Source organism: Amborella trichopoda, chromosome 10 (genome assembly GCF_054954075.1).
Source record: "Amborella trichopoda isolate Santa Cruz 75 chromosome 10, AtrichopodaSantaCruz75HAP2 v2.0, whole genome shotgun sequence".
Taxonomy (NCBI): Eukaryota; Viridiplantae; Streptophyta; class Magnoliopsida; order Amborellales; family Amborellaceae; genus Amborella; species Amborella trichopoda.
In genome coordinates, this window is record NC_142345.1 from 42,879,364 (window position 1) to 42,896,615 (window position 17,252).

The following is a 17,252-nucleotide window of genomic DNA, read 5'->3' on the forward strand; positions in this document are numbered from 1 at the left end:
TGATCAAGAGAGCCACTTACCATTTGATCTTAGATTCGACGTCTCAAAAGTATTTTAATTTTATTTTATTTATATAAATTGTATGAATATGAAATTGGGTACATATCATTTTCTCATTGGGGTGCACTTGTAAAAAAATATTAAAATTAATATTTTGGTAAAATATAATTACCAAAATACCCTTTAAAACTTTAAAAGGTATTTTGATCAGTTTATTTTATTGGAAATATTTTTTTATATTTTTTGCTAGTGTGAGTTTAATAGAGGATTAGACGTCCAAAATTTGGTGTCAAAATAGTTTATAGAAAAAAAAATTAAAAATAAAATAGTATAGAGACGTGATAATGTGATTGAGGCAATCTTAGCCCTCGATTCATAATGGTCAGTTTTATGCTGTAGGAGATACATAGAAAGTTTGCCATCTTCTACGTACCTAAAAATAATCAACAATTAAACAATGATTGTTCAATTTTTGAAGGGCAAGATCTAGGTATTCAGGAACCTCTAATCTATTTTTTTATTAAAAATATTCATACGGTGATATATAGATAGAACCCAAAATTTTGGATAAAAATATACATATGAAATGAGTAATGATGTTATAAAACCTTCCCCTACCCATGTGTGTAGGATGTCAAAGGATCACCATTAAATGTGGCACATATCTCTAAAAACATCAAATCCCACACCTATATGATAACTTTTTTAGAGACTTGTGCCTAATTTAATGGTGATCGTTTTAGGTTCTATACACATGAGTGTGGGGGGGTCTCATAGGTTCATTATTCATATAAAATTACTCTTTTTCCATAAGAGGTTGTTATGCAATTGTTTTATTAATATTTTGCAATTAAAACAAAAGAGACATTTAACGTATTAAAAATGTCCATCTCTTATATATATTTTTATAATTTTTATTCCAATAATTTACCATAAAATGAATATTTTGATGCTATTTTTGAAAATAAAATAAAAAAAAAGAGTAAAATATTAAATAGTTTCGCTTTGATAAATTTCAAAATTTTATTTTAATCTAAATTATCATTTACTAATATTTTTTATGAAGTAATGATCTTATGAGATATTCCCACACCTATGTATAAGACTTCGAAGGATTACCATTAAATTTAACGCATATCCCGCTAAAGGTCAAGTTCGATACGGTAAGACAACTTTTAGCGATATATCATTTCCCTTTCCTATGGCGCCCAAAAGAAATTTGTAAAGGGTAATATGGAAATATAAACCAGCCACTCCAGAACCGTCCGATTTAGGTTCTCCCTGTTTAATCTCAGCGCTCTTTAACTCGTCCCTCTGCTACTTACAAAACCCTTCGTTTTTGCTTCGCCGACCTAGAGAGAGAGCGCCGAGAGCGGAGGCACGAGCTCAAACTCCAGGTAAGATTCATTGATGCGAAGCTCTTGTTTCTCTCTTTGAAACCCTGATGCTAAAACCCTAATTCGAGGCATTTCGATCTATTTCTTCTGTTTTAGGGTTTTTGACTGTCTAATAATCTGAAGATCTTCTCAGTGCAACTATTTGTGTTTGTGATTCTTCTTTATGTGGTTGCTTCCTCCACTGATTAGCCTGATATTTTAAGCTGGAGTATATTGATGGATATCTAAAATTGAATATCTTTTTGGAGTTTCTAATCATCCATACCATATTATATATATTGTATCTTAGTTTATTGTTTGTCATTTTTGTACTTAGGTTAGTTTCGAGCTAACTTAGGATCCCGTTTTAATTTTTTGTTTTTACTCTCTTTTCATGTGAGAATCACACTCTAATCTGATCATGTGAGAATCACTATAATCTGATCCGTATTGTTTTTTATTCATATTTTGCTATAATGCATTTCTTTTTGCTTTTTTTATCTGACATGTGAATGCAACGGAACTGAGTTTGATAATGTGGGTTTCTACGTTAAATTAAGTGATTGATTGGTTTTTTTTCCGTGTTTTCTATCAGACCTCATGGTCTGATTTGCCACTGATCGTTTTTTCCTTTTTGTTGGAACCCATTTTATTGAGTTTAAGTGGTTGTTTTTAGAATGATTTTAAAATGAGTTGTTGGTTATATATTAAGAATTCCATCATTTTGTTTAAAATGTTTGACTCGGGAAATTTGGGTATTGAGACCCAGGTTTAATATACTGGTTTTGGAGCTCAACTTGCTATGTGGGAGTAGTTTGATATCTTGGTTTCTGATTTTGGTTTTTGTATTTCTATTTTGAACTTTTCAACTTGCATCTTCCCTTTTTATTGACAAACTGGATGTGTGTTTTGCGGAGGTCTCGTTTGGTAAACTAGATTTGATTATTGATGAAGAATTTCATTCTCACAGAAGTTGGTTATTGGGTTCTTATAACTCGGGTTTAACATGTTGATAAGTGGTTTATGATACAGGGATGGGTGAAGAAGAGGTCAAGACTGGCGCCATTGTTCCAGCATCAGTGCTGAAGAAGAGGAAGAGGAGTGAGGAATGGGCGTTGGCAAAGAAGAAGGCCCTTCAAGCCACGAAGAAGAAAAATGCTGATAACAGGAAATTGATGTTTAAGAGGGCACAGGAATATGCAAAGGAGTACCAAGAGCAGGTGACTCAGTGCATTCGGTGCTTTGCCCACGATTTTTGTTTTTTATGTTTTTGGGGCTTCTGCTACCTAAATGATTGTTTGCCGCGCATTTGTTCGATTGTTATGGAATTACGATTTTCTTGCATGATTTCCAGGAGCTTGAACTGGTTAGATTAAAGCGAGAAGCCAAGTTGAAGGGTGGATTCTATGTGAACCCTGAGGCTAAATTGCTGTTTATAATTCGTATTCGTGGGTATGTTCTCTATTCTAGTATGGAGTCATTATAAGATCTGAAGTACCTATTTTGATATTTCTACAATCTTGTTGTTTACTTCCAAGAACGGATATTGTTTTGTTTTTATTTGTGATGTGAATCTTCCTTAGCCTTTGTGTAATGTAATATTATGTTGCAAGTCGCTATTTGGGGAAGAAAGTGAATTTTTTTCTCAAAAAAAGAAGAGTTTTTTTATTGCTAATGCTGATATGCTTCTGATTTATCAAAAAAGAGAGAAAAAGCTGATGTGCTTTGGTATGTAAGCATGTTGTCGTCACCAATACCTGACTATAGCGATGGCTTTCCAAGGATCTAGAATAGAATGCCGTAGGGAGTATGCATTGAATGCTTTCCTTGATTAATAAATGATGGCTATATCTCCGTTTCTTGATAATTCCATTGGAGACATATCTATAGATGACGATAGGTGTATTTGTTGATGAAATATTGCTCCTCTTGTTGGTAAAAGGTAGATAGTAAGTCGCCTAGGTAGGTTTTAAGAATCAGGAAATGATCCTTTATAGTTTTTATGTAGGGAAAGTCAGGGTTTTTTAGTTTTTCTCTTATAATTATGGAAGTGTTGCACTAGGAAATGATAGACAAGAAGAAATGATTTGGGTGTTGTGAAAATATCCTTTTTTGGGGGTGGAATCTGTTGCAGGCTTGGGGAGGGGGCCAACTCTCTCAACCTTCGGTGTGAGCTCCCCATTATACTTAGAGATAGGGTATATTCTCTCTCCTTTTATGCTTTTTAATTCTTTTTTCCTACATCATCTACGAGCTAAAATTTCCTCCAATAAGACTTATCTCAGAAATCAAGTATCTGCTAGCATATTGATAAGACTTATCTCAGAAATCAAGTATCTGCTAGCATATTGGTACAAATTTCCATTAATCATGTGATCCTGTGGTGCCAATATTCCATTGGAGCTAGTCCAGTTCATTTTTCTGGGTGTCAAGTCGAACCGGACTCGCCCCGTTCGACTCGAGAACCGGCACAGCCAGCACAAAATCGAGAACCGCCCGGTTCTAGAGTAGGAGCGTGCCCCACACACACTCACACGTGTGCCCACGCACACTCACAGCTCACACGTGTGTCCGAGCGCAGGTGCAAGTGTGCCCCACTCACACGTGCACACGTGTGTCCAAGTGCACGTGCGAGCGTGCCCCACGCACACTCACACGTGCACACGTGTGTCCAAGCGCACGTGGGAGCATGCCCCCTCGCTCACTCACATTTGCGCACATGCAAGCGTGTCCCACGCACACTCACACGTGCACACGTGTATCCAAGCGCACGTGTGAGGTTGCCTTAATATTTTTGCACACATATTATAAGTCATATTACATAAGTATTTATATACCAAAGTTGAATACCCATCTTTCGATGTGGGATAATTCCCAAACATCATAAATGAAAACGAAATGTAAATATAGTCTATTAATTAGCAATTTATAATCACATGTAGTTAGATGGCTTGGTGGTTATGACTTTGGTTTTTTTACTTGATGTCCCAAGGTCGAATCTCCTTGGGCATGTGTTGCATACGAATCTCCTTGGGCATGTGTTGCATTTTTGTTGTGTATATAGTGGTTGGTATAAATATAAATATTTTTGTAAATAATATAAAAGACATAAAAAAATAAAAAATAAAAAAAATAATTTTTTATAAAACAGTTAATTTTTGTTGTATTTAGTGGTGGAATTATTTTTGTAAATAATATGAAAGGTATAAAAAAAATAAAAATAAAGTTAGTCTATTTGAAATCTCCATCTTTCTACTAACAATCTATTTTACTAAATTTATTATAGAAACCTAAAAAAATAATTTTTGAAAAATTGAAGTGTTATTTCCAAAATTTGTACGCATTTTATTAATTTTTACATCGATAACCAAATATTTTATTTTATTTATGAATTTTTACATTATAAATCATGTAATGTATTATTTTTCTTACAGTTGTCAATAATACATTTTAAATTAAATAATATTATAAAATATTTTAAATTTGTTATTATTTGTCTAATAAAATAATTATAAAATGTAAACTAATAATTATAGTTTCAGTATATAATATTATAATTAGTGAGGTTGTAATAATTTTGGATTATAGTTAGTTAGGCTGTAATAGTTTGGGTTTTTTTAGCGGATTAGGGTTTTTCGTCAAAACGAGATTTTAATGGTTATTCTTTCATTGATTAGTCTACTCTTTATTATAGTCCATATATAAGTATATAGTTTATCCATGATAATTCTATGATTTTTCTTTTATGTGATGCAAATTTAATAGTTAAAATAAGTTTATACAGGGAAAGAGCATCTCAATATTCACAAATTGATAAAAAAGATGAAAGTTAATAATGTAGTACCCTCATTTTTTATTGGATTCTTAAAAAACAACATTTATAATGAATTTTAATATTTTTTTCGGAGTTTTTTGAAGTTTTAATCCGATCGATTCAGCAGATTCCCAATCTGCCTTTATTTTCAATTACCAACTATAACTATATGTGGTTCTCTTCTTGCTTCCATTTTCTCACTACTTATTTTCTTTCCTACTTCTTAGAGCTTTCGTAACTTGGGATTATTATGGGTATGTCTCTGGTGTTCGTTCGCAATGACTGTTGGTTGAGATGGGCCATTCCTGTCCTCTCAATTGGAGAAACAATGGCTTCTACATGTAGCCATTATTATGCTTGTTGTTTATGGCATATGGGTTATCGAAAATTATGTTTTGCATGCTGGACCCCTTGTCTCCAGAAACAGCTTTAATGGTTCTCCCAGTTGGGCTAAAACAAGTAATCTAAAGCCTTTGCTATATGGTGCATTTCATGTTGGAACCTAAAGCCTCGGCTATATGGTGCATTTGATGCTCCATTAGGCTGATACTTCTATGTCTGTCTTTTTAGGTATGGATAACCCTTTGAGTTGGAGGTTGGTTTCCATGCTTGTTATCTCTATTAATCTCCTGGGTTTTGGTCAAAAAAATTTTTTTCCTGCCATATGCTTTTTGGTTACTTATATTTTAGTAGCACTTGTCTCTATTTTCTCTAGAGCCAGTCCTTTCTTTGCAAACTTCAACCCCATTCTACTGTTGGGTCAGAATTTGGAATACTCCTCCCTATCTTGCCTTCCTTCTGGCTTTCCAGAAGTAGGAAAGAGTTTGTCGGGGCTGATATCTCCCATTAGTTAATGGCCTCTGGGATATAAATTTCATCATTTAGTTAATGTTTATGATTAAACTTAGAAGTCAAGTTACTGCTTGAGGTTTACTCCCTTACTGCATTAATGTGTCCTTTCAAACTTCTGCTTATGTTTTATTCCATGCACAAATTTTGATTGAAAGCCTTTTGTTTGTAATATGTAATCTCATTTTTCCGCTTTGTTTTATTGTTTTCTCCTCTCAGTATCAATGCCATGCACCCAAAGACTAGGAAGATTTTGCAGCTTTTGCGTTTGAGGCAGGTAAGGGGGTTTGCCTTGTACCTTTGAGATGGGTTATAACTTTGTATGGTCAGGCTTGACATGATGCTCTATTACTGTATATCCTGCCAGATATTTAATGGTGTCTTCCTCAAAGTGAACAAAGCAACTGTGAATATGCTGCATAGGGTTGAGCCTTATGTGACTTATGGGTATGTCTCATCACTCTTGAAATCATCCTAGTGACCTGGTGTTTTTTTATTCTTAATTATATATTGGCTTGTGCATGCTGCAGGTATCCTAATTTGAAGAGTGTTAGAGAACTGATTTACAAGAGAGGCTATGGGAAATTGAAACATCAGAGAACTGCATTAACTGAAAATTCCATCATTGAAGAGGTATCTATCTTGTGCATTGAGTCGTTCTTCAAAACTTTATTTGAAGAAACCATGTATTTGATTTTAATCTGTTTGATCTCCTTATTAAAACTTGATTGCAGGCCTTGGGTAAATTTGGCATCATATGCATCGAAGATCTCATTCATGAGATAATGACAGTTGGGCCTCATTTCAAGGAGGCAAACAACTTCTTGTGGCCTTTCCAGCTAAGTGCTCCGCTGGGAGGTCTGAAAAAGAAGAGAAACCATTATGTTGAAGGCGGTGATGCTGGAAACCGCGAGCATTACATCAACGAGTTGATTAGGAGGATGAATTAGTAATGCTTCAATACAATTTCTTCTTCTCCTCAATTAGTTTAGGAGGCTACCGAGGTCTTAATGTCGGTTCTTTTACTGAGGATGCTTTCTTTTTTTATGAGCTGGATGTTGAATGTTTTAATTTTTGCCGTGATTTTTCCATCTCTTTTGAATATTTTTAAATGCCAATGTGGCTAAGCTTATCTCATACAGACCATCAATTATGCTATGGTGTGATGAGAATGCCTGAAACGTATGTTTCGTTTATTTTTATTATGACCCATTTTTGCTTCAAGGTTTTGGTATCCATTGGCGGGATCAGAGGCGGATTCTTTATAGTTGTTCGTTTTCTGGGTTTATTTGCTTACGTAATGCACTTTACCTTCTGATTTAAGTTGTCCCTACCATTCTTCGTAAAATTACCCGATCTAACTGCTAATGGCCCAGTTAGATTGGAACCGGCTAGTGGCCGATTCTGGTTTTGGGCGGTTAGGGTTAACAACCGTTGTTTAAAAAAAAATTTCTAAAAAATGTATATGAATTCTAAAAAATAAGAAATTTGATATTTAATGCATTTTTAATTATTCTTTACATTACGGTAAAGATTAAAAATTGTTTTGGGCCATTAATACTCATTTTTATATTTTTCCATTTTTTTTAGAAAAAAAATAAAAATAGCTCTCGGAAAATATAAATAGAAAATGGGTTAAAATGTGTTTTTTTCATTAATTTTTAAGAGTTCTTTATATGTTTTTCATATTTTAGTGGATTTTTTTTTGTACTTTTATTCATTTTCAACGCTTTTTATACAGTTTGAGACTTACTTGCTTAGAGTGGTTGAATCAGCCTGTTTACCATTGGTTAGGCCGTTGTTAGGTTCATATCCGGTTAACTGTTCTGGTTTGATTTTACGAATATTGGTCTCCACTTTTTGTCCCAAGTTACTTTTTGTAAGGGAGTGCATACAATGAGATTGTTTTATTTTGATATTAGGTCACAAACATTATTGACCATTAGATTTGAAATCGGGTCAAGTCACAAACATTATTGACCATTAGATTTAAAATCGGGTCAAGTCGTAATTATTATTGATCATTAGATTTGAAATTAGGTTGTTGATGATGCCTTTATTTGAGCACGAAATTCAAAATAAAATGTATAGAATATTGTGACTCTTTCGTTTATTGGATTTCAAATCCAATGGTCGAAAGTAATTGTAATTTTTTTGTATAAAAAATAAATAGTCTATTTACCGATTAATGGCAAGGAAAAAGTTTATATAAGGTTACAATTTTACCTCTATAGCTACGGATGTACCTCAAAAATCTATTGGAAAAGGTAGTTTAAATGTTGAAAAACTTTTTGATTGATCATCTCGACATTGAGATGTATGACCATGAAAAATAAAAAGATTTTAAGTCTTAAAATTAGTGCATTTTACAGTATATTATTTACACCGTCCATTTTCAAGATTTTCATATCATCTATTTGATTTTAACTAATTTTGAAATTTAAAATTTTATAATTAGATATAAAAATATATTTTAAGATAATCCTAATAACATTTTACATCAAAATTATATACCATAATAAAATTTGAAGGTACACCTTACCTCCCTATGAATGCATCCGTATTCCAACTGCACCCTAATGGCAAAGGCAAAGACATCTCTTGTTTCTTCCACTTTGATTGGTGGTAGGCATGTTAATTTGGGCGAGGTATGGGTGAAGGCGGTCACTGGTTCAAACCCTTGAAGTTTGTTCATTAGCGAGCCCAAACAAGCTCTAAAGCAGTCTCTTTTTTGTTGTTATTTTTGGATGGACTGATTTGTTAGGCTCATTATACAGTGCTTTATTGAATGATGAAAAATTAGCTCGTGAATAATGTGCTCAATAGTATCCAACATCCTTGTGTAGGATAACAAAGGTAATGAGTTCGAAGTATACATTATTTGCTCTGAAATTTTAAGGTTTCTTTTTCACCATATCTTTGTCTCTTTTTCATTAAATCTCTCGTTTAAGTTGCTTTATTCTCTCTGGGAAGGTGACATTTTTTGTTGCTTGTAACCTTTATTATGAGAGAATATATCATTTGACGAGATAAAATCCCTTGCAAAATTCATATTTTTTTTAAACAAAAGAATGTCTATAGAGACGGTTTATCTTTTGTATATGGCGGTCATAATCACTCACCTATTAGATGTCAAATTGGGTGGTTAGGGATAAGTTGCAAAGTCCATTTTTTTTTTTTTTTTCTTTAGAAATCTGTGTCTATTTAATGATACTCTTACAACCACCTATTTTGAAATTTAAGGGATAAGAATATGTATGATCTCCATGTACAAAAGATAAATAGTCTCTTTGTAGATAATGCCAAAAAAAAAAAAAAATTGCAAAATTATAGAGAAGGGCGTCTGTTTGGTGGAAGATTGTCCAAGTTAACTCTTCTACCAGGTTTAAAAGTTGCCGCTTTTATGGAGTAGCATGAAGGTTGGGGCTATAAATTGTGGCTTTCTCATTTAAGTGCTCTTAAACATTGTTTTGGAAGCTGCGACTTCCAAAACATCGTTGCATTTCCTTGTAACAAATATGGAAAATGCTTGGAAGGAGTTAGAAGATGTGGCTTCCGGTCATCAGATACGTATTGAAGGGGTCAAAATATTCCACTTGCTCTCTATTTTTCAAGTAATTCCTGAAATTATTGGAATTGCCTATGTTTAGGGTTCAGGGTTCAAGGTTTTTTTTTTTTTTTTGTAAATTTTAGAAGTATTAGATACTATTCCCATTCGGAGCCTATTACATTAGTCCACATCAATGGTTTAAAAACCGGATCGGTGACCCGGATCGGGCCTTTTCAAAAACCGATCCGGATCGGCGAATCGGCGATCCGGATCGGAATCGGGTGAATCGGTCAGAATAAAGCTTCAAAAAAATCCGAAAAAATTATTAAAATTCATTATAAATATTGGTTTTTAGGAATTCAATAAAAAATGAGGGTACTCCATTAAGAATTTTCATGTTTTTGAATGAATATGCGAATATTGATATGTTCTTTCCCTGCATGAACCGCCATTCAGCATTTAATTTACAGTATTTCGTGCTCATCCCTACACTATTGCTGTTGGGACTCGATATGTGAATAATATGGCTGGGATAGGGTGGCCTCAGAATCATCATCTCTCTCGTTTTCTCTTTGAATAATATGGATTAAAAAAAAAAAAAAACAAATTTTCAAAAAAATCTATCATGGATTAAAAAAAAAATCACAAATTTTCAAAAAATTCTATCATGGATTATAAAAAAAAATTCGATCATGGATTAAACAAAAAAAATCACAAATTTTCAAAAAATTCAATCATGGATAACATAAAATTCGATCATGGATTACATAAAATTCGATCATGGATTACATAAAATTCGATCATGGATTACAAAAAAAAACAAACAAAAAAAACAAAAAATTCAATCGTGGATTACAAAAAAAGAAAAAAATAGTTCGATCATGGATTACAAAAAATTCAATCATGGATTACAAAAAACTCTATCATGGGTTACAAAAAAAGCAAAAAACAAAAAATTCAATCATGGATTAAAAAAAAACAAACAAACATTTCAATCATGGATTACAAAAAAAAAAAAAACATTTCGATCATATATTACAAAGCATTCGATCATGGATTACAAAAAATTCTATCATGGGTTACAAAAAAAAAAAAAAAAACAAAAAAATCGATCATGGATTACAAGAAAAGAAAACAAACATTTCGATCATGGATTACAAAAAATTCTATTATGGGTTACAAAAAACCAAAAAATTCGATCATGGATTACAAAAAAAATCTATCATGGATTACCAAAAAAAAAAAAAAAAAAAAAAAAAAAAAAATATCCGTACGGAATCGCCGATTCACTGTTCGGACTCGCCGATTCCGTACAGTGAATCGGCGATTCACTGTACAGAATCGTCCGGTTCTCTCTAGAACCGGACGATTTCCGATTTTTGGGCGATCCGGTTCCTTTTTCACTATTTCCGAGTCGAACCGGGCGAGTCCGGTTCGACTCGGCGTTTTTTAAAACGCTGGTCCACATTATTAAAAGGAAAAATACATGAGATTTTATTTTTGGTACAAGGTTGTCACAATTAATCTTGACCGTTGGATGTGAGATTAGGTGGATCAAACTTAAACTTCGAAATAAATTTTCTTGAACTTTGTGACATACTCAAGCTATTAGATTGAGGATCCGGTTTCTATGCAGCCAACCGCGCATTTGTAGAAATGCAGGCCTCTTAATAAAAAAAAAAATTGGGATAGATTTAAGACTTAATTTTTAGGACATGCAATCTCTAACATGGAGATCATGAATATGAAATAAATAAATAAATTTTAAAACTTAAAAATAATAATTCTAGTAAGAAAACATTTGGACTATTAGTTTCCATGGTTTTTAGATGAAACACCTACTTGCAACCATCTTTAAGATGGATGCTTATGTAGAAATGAGGTTTAGCCCACATGGAACAATTTTCCTTAGATTAAACATTGGATGATTGTAAGTAATTGTTACCTCCTTGTATAAAATGTGAATGTTCTCATTGTATACATTTGCTTGTTAAAATGCCATATTCTCGATAATACCGTGTCGTATGATACGATGGATTCTGGGTTCAACCATTCTCTCATAGTCTAACCTGGAGATTTCTTTTCTGGAACTAGGAATGAGTTTTTCGGTTTTTATTCATTGTTTGGGAACTAAAATAATCAAACAACTTTAAAGACACTTAGAAGGAGCAAGGGGAGAAAGGCCATTATTACTTTTTTAAACATAAATTCCTCTCAAAACTTCTTTTTTATGTACATCCTCTTTTTTAATTCAAATTCGCCCGTATTTCAAACAAGGTAAGAATTTGAGTTTGAGGTTTCAACAACTTCATAATTTCAAAATCCGAATTATGTCACTGAGAAAGACCTCTCATATTAGATTGAAAGTTAAATTGTGGCTTAATAATAGATATGTCAGTTTAGGTGAGAGAAATCGATTATTTGGACCATTGGAATTTGTTCAAAATGCCTACACAATGTGACCCAGTCTTTTTTTTGGCATTTTTTTACCCCTCTTGTGAGCTAACTTGAAGATTTGTTATCATTTACTCAATATTGTCTTTCAAAAAATGTAGACATAATTATTTAGTCGTTTTACCAATTGCCTTGGTGTATTCCAATCCATGCTCCAAATTGCCAAATTGTAAGCCTTTTTGATTTGGCCATCTGATATTTTCTTTTGGACACGGTTTCTATGAGTCCACGGACTCACATGTAAATATACGGGCTCCTTAATAGTTTATTTTGAAATAGAATTCTATCTTAATTTTTTAAACATACATAATCTTTAGCATAGATATTATTAATATGTAAAAATAAATAAAATTTAAATACTAAAAATAATATATGTTAAAGAAAATATTTGAGCCGTTGACTTTACTTATTCTTTGGAGGACTACTATTTAGGGGACCGTGTTTTGGTGGACGGTGTAGATCTCCAGGCCCATACAGTAACAGATGCGGACTTGGATGCACCACAATTTTCCTTTTCGTTTTAATTTTTTTAGTATTTTATATGTATTAATAATAATTGCAATTCTTATTTATTTTATGTTATATTTGTCAATACATAAGAGGATTACACATTCTTCCTCATCATCACCAGAGTCATTTTTTAACTATTTGGTGCTGATTATACGAATCTTGGTCTGCCATTATGCTTTATAAAAAACTATGCCCTTAGTGCGGCCATTTATATGTTCTCACAACTTGTAACCATATTCTTTTGGGTCTACCCCTGTCGTTTTTTAGCCTAGAGGATTATATACTTTTGCGGAGCATATTGTACATTTGTTCCCATGCGTAAAACGTATCAAGGCAGTTGGCCTGACTTGTAATTTTGAAATCATCTTTGGTTGTCTTTTGAAATCAATTTGGAAAAAAAAAAGGCGTGGTTTGTATAAGGTTGCAACCTTAATAATCAAATTAAGGTGCACCTCCAAATTTTATTATAAATATATTTTTGGGGTAAAAAATTCTTAAGAGCTTGAGAATCTATTTTTATATCTAATTATAAAATATTAAACTCCAAAAATGGTTAAATTAAGTAGATATATAAACACTGAAAAATCTTGAAAATGGACAGTCCAAATAACGTGTTGCAAGATACGCTATTTTTAGGACTCAAAAATCTTTTTCTCTTTTTAAATTTATACATCTCAATGTCGAGATGATCAATTAGAGGTTTTCCAACATCAAAAGAACTTTCTATGATGGATTTTTGAGATGCATCTTAATTATGCATTTTAAGGTTTGCAACCTTATATAAACTTGTTCCCAAAAAAAGTGATCTGATCTCTAAAAATTACTCTGAAGGAATTTTCTTTGAAACATTGATTCTATGCCATACATTTGGCAAGCGATCAAATATAAGTTATAAAAATTGCTTTTCTTTTATGGATACAGTTTATATAGAGCACAGACACTAAACAATCAAATTAGAACCCACTTCAAAAATTTCACTAGAATAGGTTGTTTTGATGCCCAAATATCCTCAAATTGATCATCTCGACATCAAGATGCATGGACATCAGAAAAAAAATGGATTTCAAGTTTTAGAAATAGGGCATCTTGTAACGCATTTTTTTACCGTCAATTTTCAAGATTTTCAAGTTTTAATAAATATACTCAATCTACATTATTATTAAAGATTTAAATTTTATAGTTAGAGATGAAACTATATTTTAGAGCTATCACAAAGATTTTCAGTATTGAAATCACATTTCCCAACACCATTTGAAGCTAACCTCGGCTCGGTACAATTTGCATCCTTCTTTTATTGTCCATAATATGCATAAAAAGTAAGGACAAGACTTCTATGAGCCCCCCACCTCACCTATATAAATAAGCCTTCTCTCCAAAATTTATTTTAGAGATGGATTTTGGATTAAACAATTTAGGGATTGAAAATATTAACCTTGATATGCATGAACCTAAATTAAATAAATTTTAGAACCAAAAAACATATTTTGTAATATAATTTTAACACCATCAATTTTATATCTTGGTTCGGCCACCATCTTCTAACGTCCATCTATAAGATGGATGCATAATGGGTCAGGGTTGCTTTTATGGAAAGGACAATATTTTGATAGGGCTATCAAAATAAGTAAAGTCTCACTTCAGAACTCATAAAAAATTTCAGTTTTTTCATCGGAAAACCTTCAAATCGATCATTTTGGTCATGTTAGGAAAAAAAATAAAATGAAAAAAGATTTCAAACAATGGTCCATTTTACTTTAAAAATAATATTTTATAATCAATGTTGAAAATTGATTTTAGAACCATCACGAATATTTCTTCAGGTGAAGCTTTACTGTATTTTCATAAGCCCAACCTTGATAGAAACTACATCCTTGTAAGAATGACTGCCTTGCCTCACCAACTTTTCCAAAATGTGGCCCCAGGGGCAAATTGTTGGCAGAAGACCCTTTGCTAGAAAATGGGGTTGCAGGCCGTGTGTACAATTTGCCCCAGGCCCTGAGCTACAAGATGTGGCCCTAGGGTTGGCCATGATAGGGAAAACCAAGCCCAGCTTGGATCAACCTAACCAGGCCCTTTTTTTTGTCCAAAATTGTATTTTAGCCCCGATCCGGCCTTAACTAGGCCAAGGTCTATTCGGGCTCAGGCCGATCGTGTAGGGGTTAAAGCTAAGGCACAGGATGCCCCGGTCGAGGTGATTGCTCGCCCTATCTTTCATGTGTGTTGAGAAAAAAAGGAAAATTGTTTCATGCGGGCCGGACCGCATTTCTACGATATACTCTTGAGAGGTATAAAACATCTATCTTAAAGATGGATACAAATAGGTAGTCCTTTTAAAACCAAGTGTAACTAACGGACCAAATGTTTTTTAATATAATTATTATTTATAATTTTCAATTTATAACTTTCATTTTTTTTCATATTCATGATTCTATCTTAAAGACTATATATTCTTTAAAAGGTGCAGTTAGCATACAGATGCATATGTAGCTGTACAGGTAAGGTACGCCTTCTAATTTTATCATGGTATAAAATTTTGATGTAAAATGTTCTTAGGAGTATCTTAATTTTTAATATAATTATTATTTATAATTTTCATTTTTTTTTCATATTCATGATTTCCATCTTAAAGACTATATATTATTTAAAGGGTGCAGTTAGCATACAGATGCATCCATAGCTGTAGAGGTAAAGTGTGCCTTCAAATTTTATCATGGTATAAAAATTTGTTGTAAAATGCTATTAGGATTATGTTAAAATCTATTTTTATATCTAATTATAAAATTTTAAATTTAAAAAATGGTTAAAATCAAGTAGATCTATAAACATATGAAAATCTTGAAAATGGACGGTGTAGATAATATATTGTAAAATGCACTATTTTTGAGATTTAAAATCTTTTTATTTTTCATGGTCATACATCTCGATATGGAGATGATCAATCAAAGGGTTTTTCAACATTAAAACTACCTTTTTCAATAAATTTTTACATCCATAGCTCTACATTATAAAGTTGCAAAACCAACCTTATATAAACTTTTTCCTTCTTTAAAAGTTAGGATCAAAACCATATTGCTAGAGGCCGCATACAAACCGTGTCCGAAAATAATACATAGTTACATGTCGAGAAGAGGTTCCACGTGGCATACATAACTTAGAATCAACGTAAAGATCGGTTTGTTGACAGCCACAAAGGATGCTCTCGCATGAGCTTATACTGTACGGTAAGTATATCGGCTAGAGAGCTAGTTGGGAGAGTTTTTTTGGTTTGAAATAGGAGGTTACATCTAAAATCACTTATTTAAAAAAAAGAAAAAAAAATTGAGTTCTCTAACTTTTTAATTTTCTTCATAAAAATTAAACAAATTTTTGGAACATTATTTTTTCATGCAGCATTATTTTTTCATGCACAGTGGTTTAAAAAAGGTCAAGACTTTAAACTTTTCCATAACCATCCCGAGTAAGAGGGATGGGTTGTATTAGCTAATAGCGCAAATAAAAATTTACTAAATCATATGTGATGATTTTTTAATTCAACGAGATCGCTTTTTTTTTTTTTTTTTTTTTGGGTTTTCGAGGTTAGTTGCTAGGTTGAGTAGGTAACGTGTAAAAAGGTTGGGTCCCTAGAAAGACTCTTTAACTTGGCTTTTATGAGAGGGGCAAGTGGACAGTGTGTTCGCACGGGAGCAGAGAATCTTTTCAATTACATTTATTTGCCCTTATATTAACTCGCAAGAAAAAAGTAATAATACGCCATTAAAATCTCACGGCTGGGCTAAAAGTGTTCTTTTCCAGATGTAACATCTCGGCCGTCCGTTTAAATTGTAAAAGATAACCTCGGTGTTTTCCTTTATTAATAGTGGACCATGATCCCATAAAATTCTTAATAAAAATAGGGAGAAATATGAATATTCAAATGCATGTGTTGGAGTACAATAAACGCCCAAACTTTCCTTAAAATTAACAAAGTTACCCTTCCTCGTTTTGAAACTCGTTTAGGTTTTGAACTTTGAAATACCGCTTTTCTCCCTCTCAAGAATGACACAGTTGCAAGATAGCCCTCGATTCTTCTCAAAGCTAGTTAAAGTTTATTATTCTCCACCAAATTATTTTTAAAATGGCTAATTCTCAAATAAACCCAAGAGCTTAAAAAAAAAGCTCTAGGTCATCTTTTGATGCACTTACTATTTTATAATAATTCATTATTTTAATTTTGATAGTAAAATATTTGTTGTTTGGCAGTGTCCAATATAGCGATATCTAAGACAAACTTACCATTTATAACAAGTTAGTTTTTTTAAATGTTTTGTTTTTTGTAAAGTAATTTGCTGAAACTCATATGTTTTTAGCTATAGATAGCTAAAAATAGGTAAAATAACAAAAAAAAGTCAAATAATCAAAGGTGGTTTGCTGAATAATAAAAGTAAGACATACCTCCAAATTTCGTCATAAGATGCAATTTTGGTATCGAATAATCTTAGGATGGTGGGGGAATCTATTTTTATATTTAACAATAAAGTTTTAAACTCCAAAAAGACGTTCAAATCAAGTAGATCTATAAACACATAAAAATATTGAAAATAGACTGTCTAGATAATGTGTTGTAAGATGTACTATTTTTCAGACTTGACATATTTCTTTTCTCCATATCCATCATCTTGACACCAAGATGATCAATTAGATGTTTTTCTAATGTCAAAGT

At 32.4% G+C, this 17,252-nt stretch overlaps 1 protein-coding gene across 1 annotated transcript; it reads left to right on the top strand.

Moving 5' to 3' along the window:
* Positions 1-1,319: 1,319 nt before the first annotated feature.
* Positions 1,320-7,263, top strand: LOC18447580 (large ribosomal subunit protein uL30y). Its single transcript, XM_006857674.4, has 7 exons — positions 1,320-1,397; positions 2,409-2,596; positions 2,731-2,828; positions 6,259-6,316; positions 6,407-6,486; positions 6,570-6,672; positions 6,774-7,263. Exons 2-7 carry the CDS (start codon positions 2,411-2,413, stop codon positions 6,987-6,989), a joined length of 741 nt encoding a protein of 246 aa, XP_006857736.1. The 5' UTR covers positions 1,320-1,397; positions 2,409-2,410; the 3' UTR covers positions 6,990-7,263.
* Positions 7,264-17,252: the final 9,989 nt, after the last annotated feature.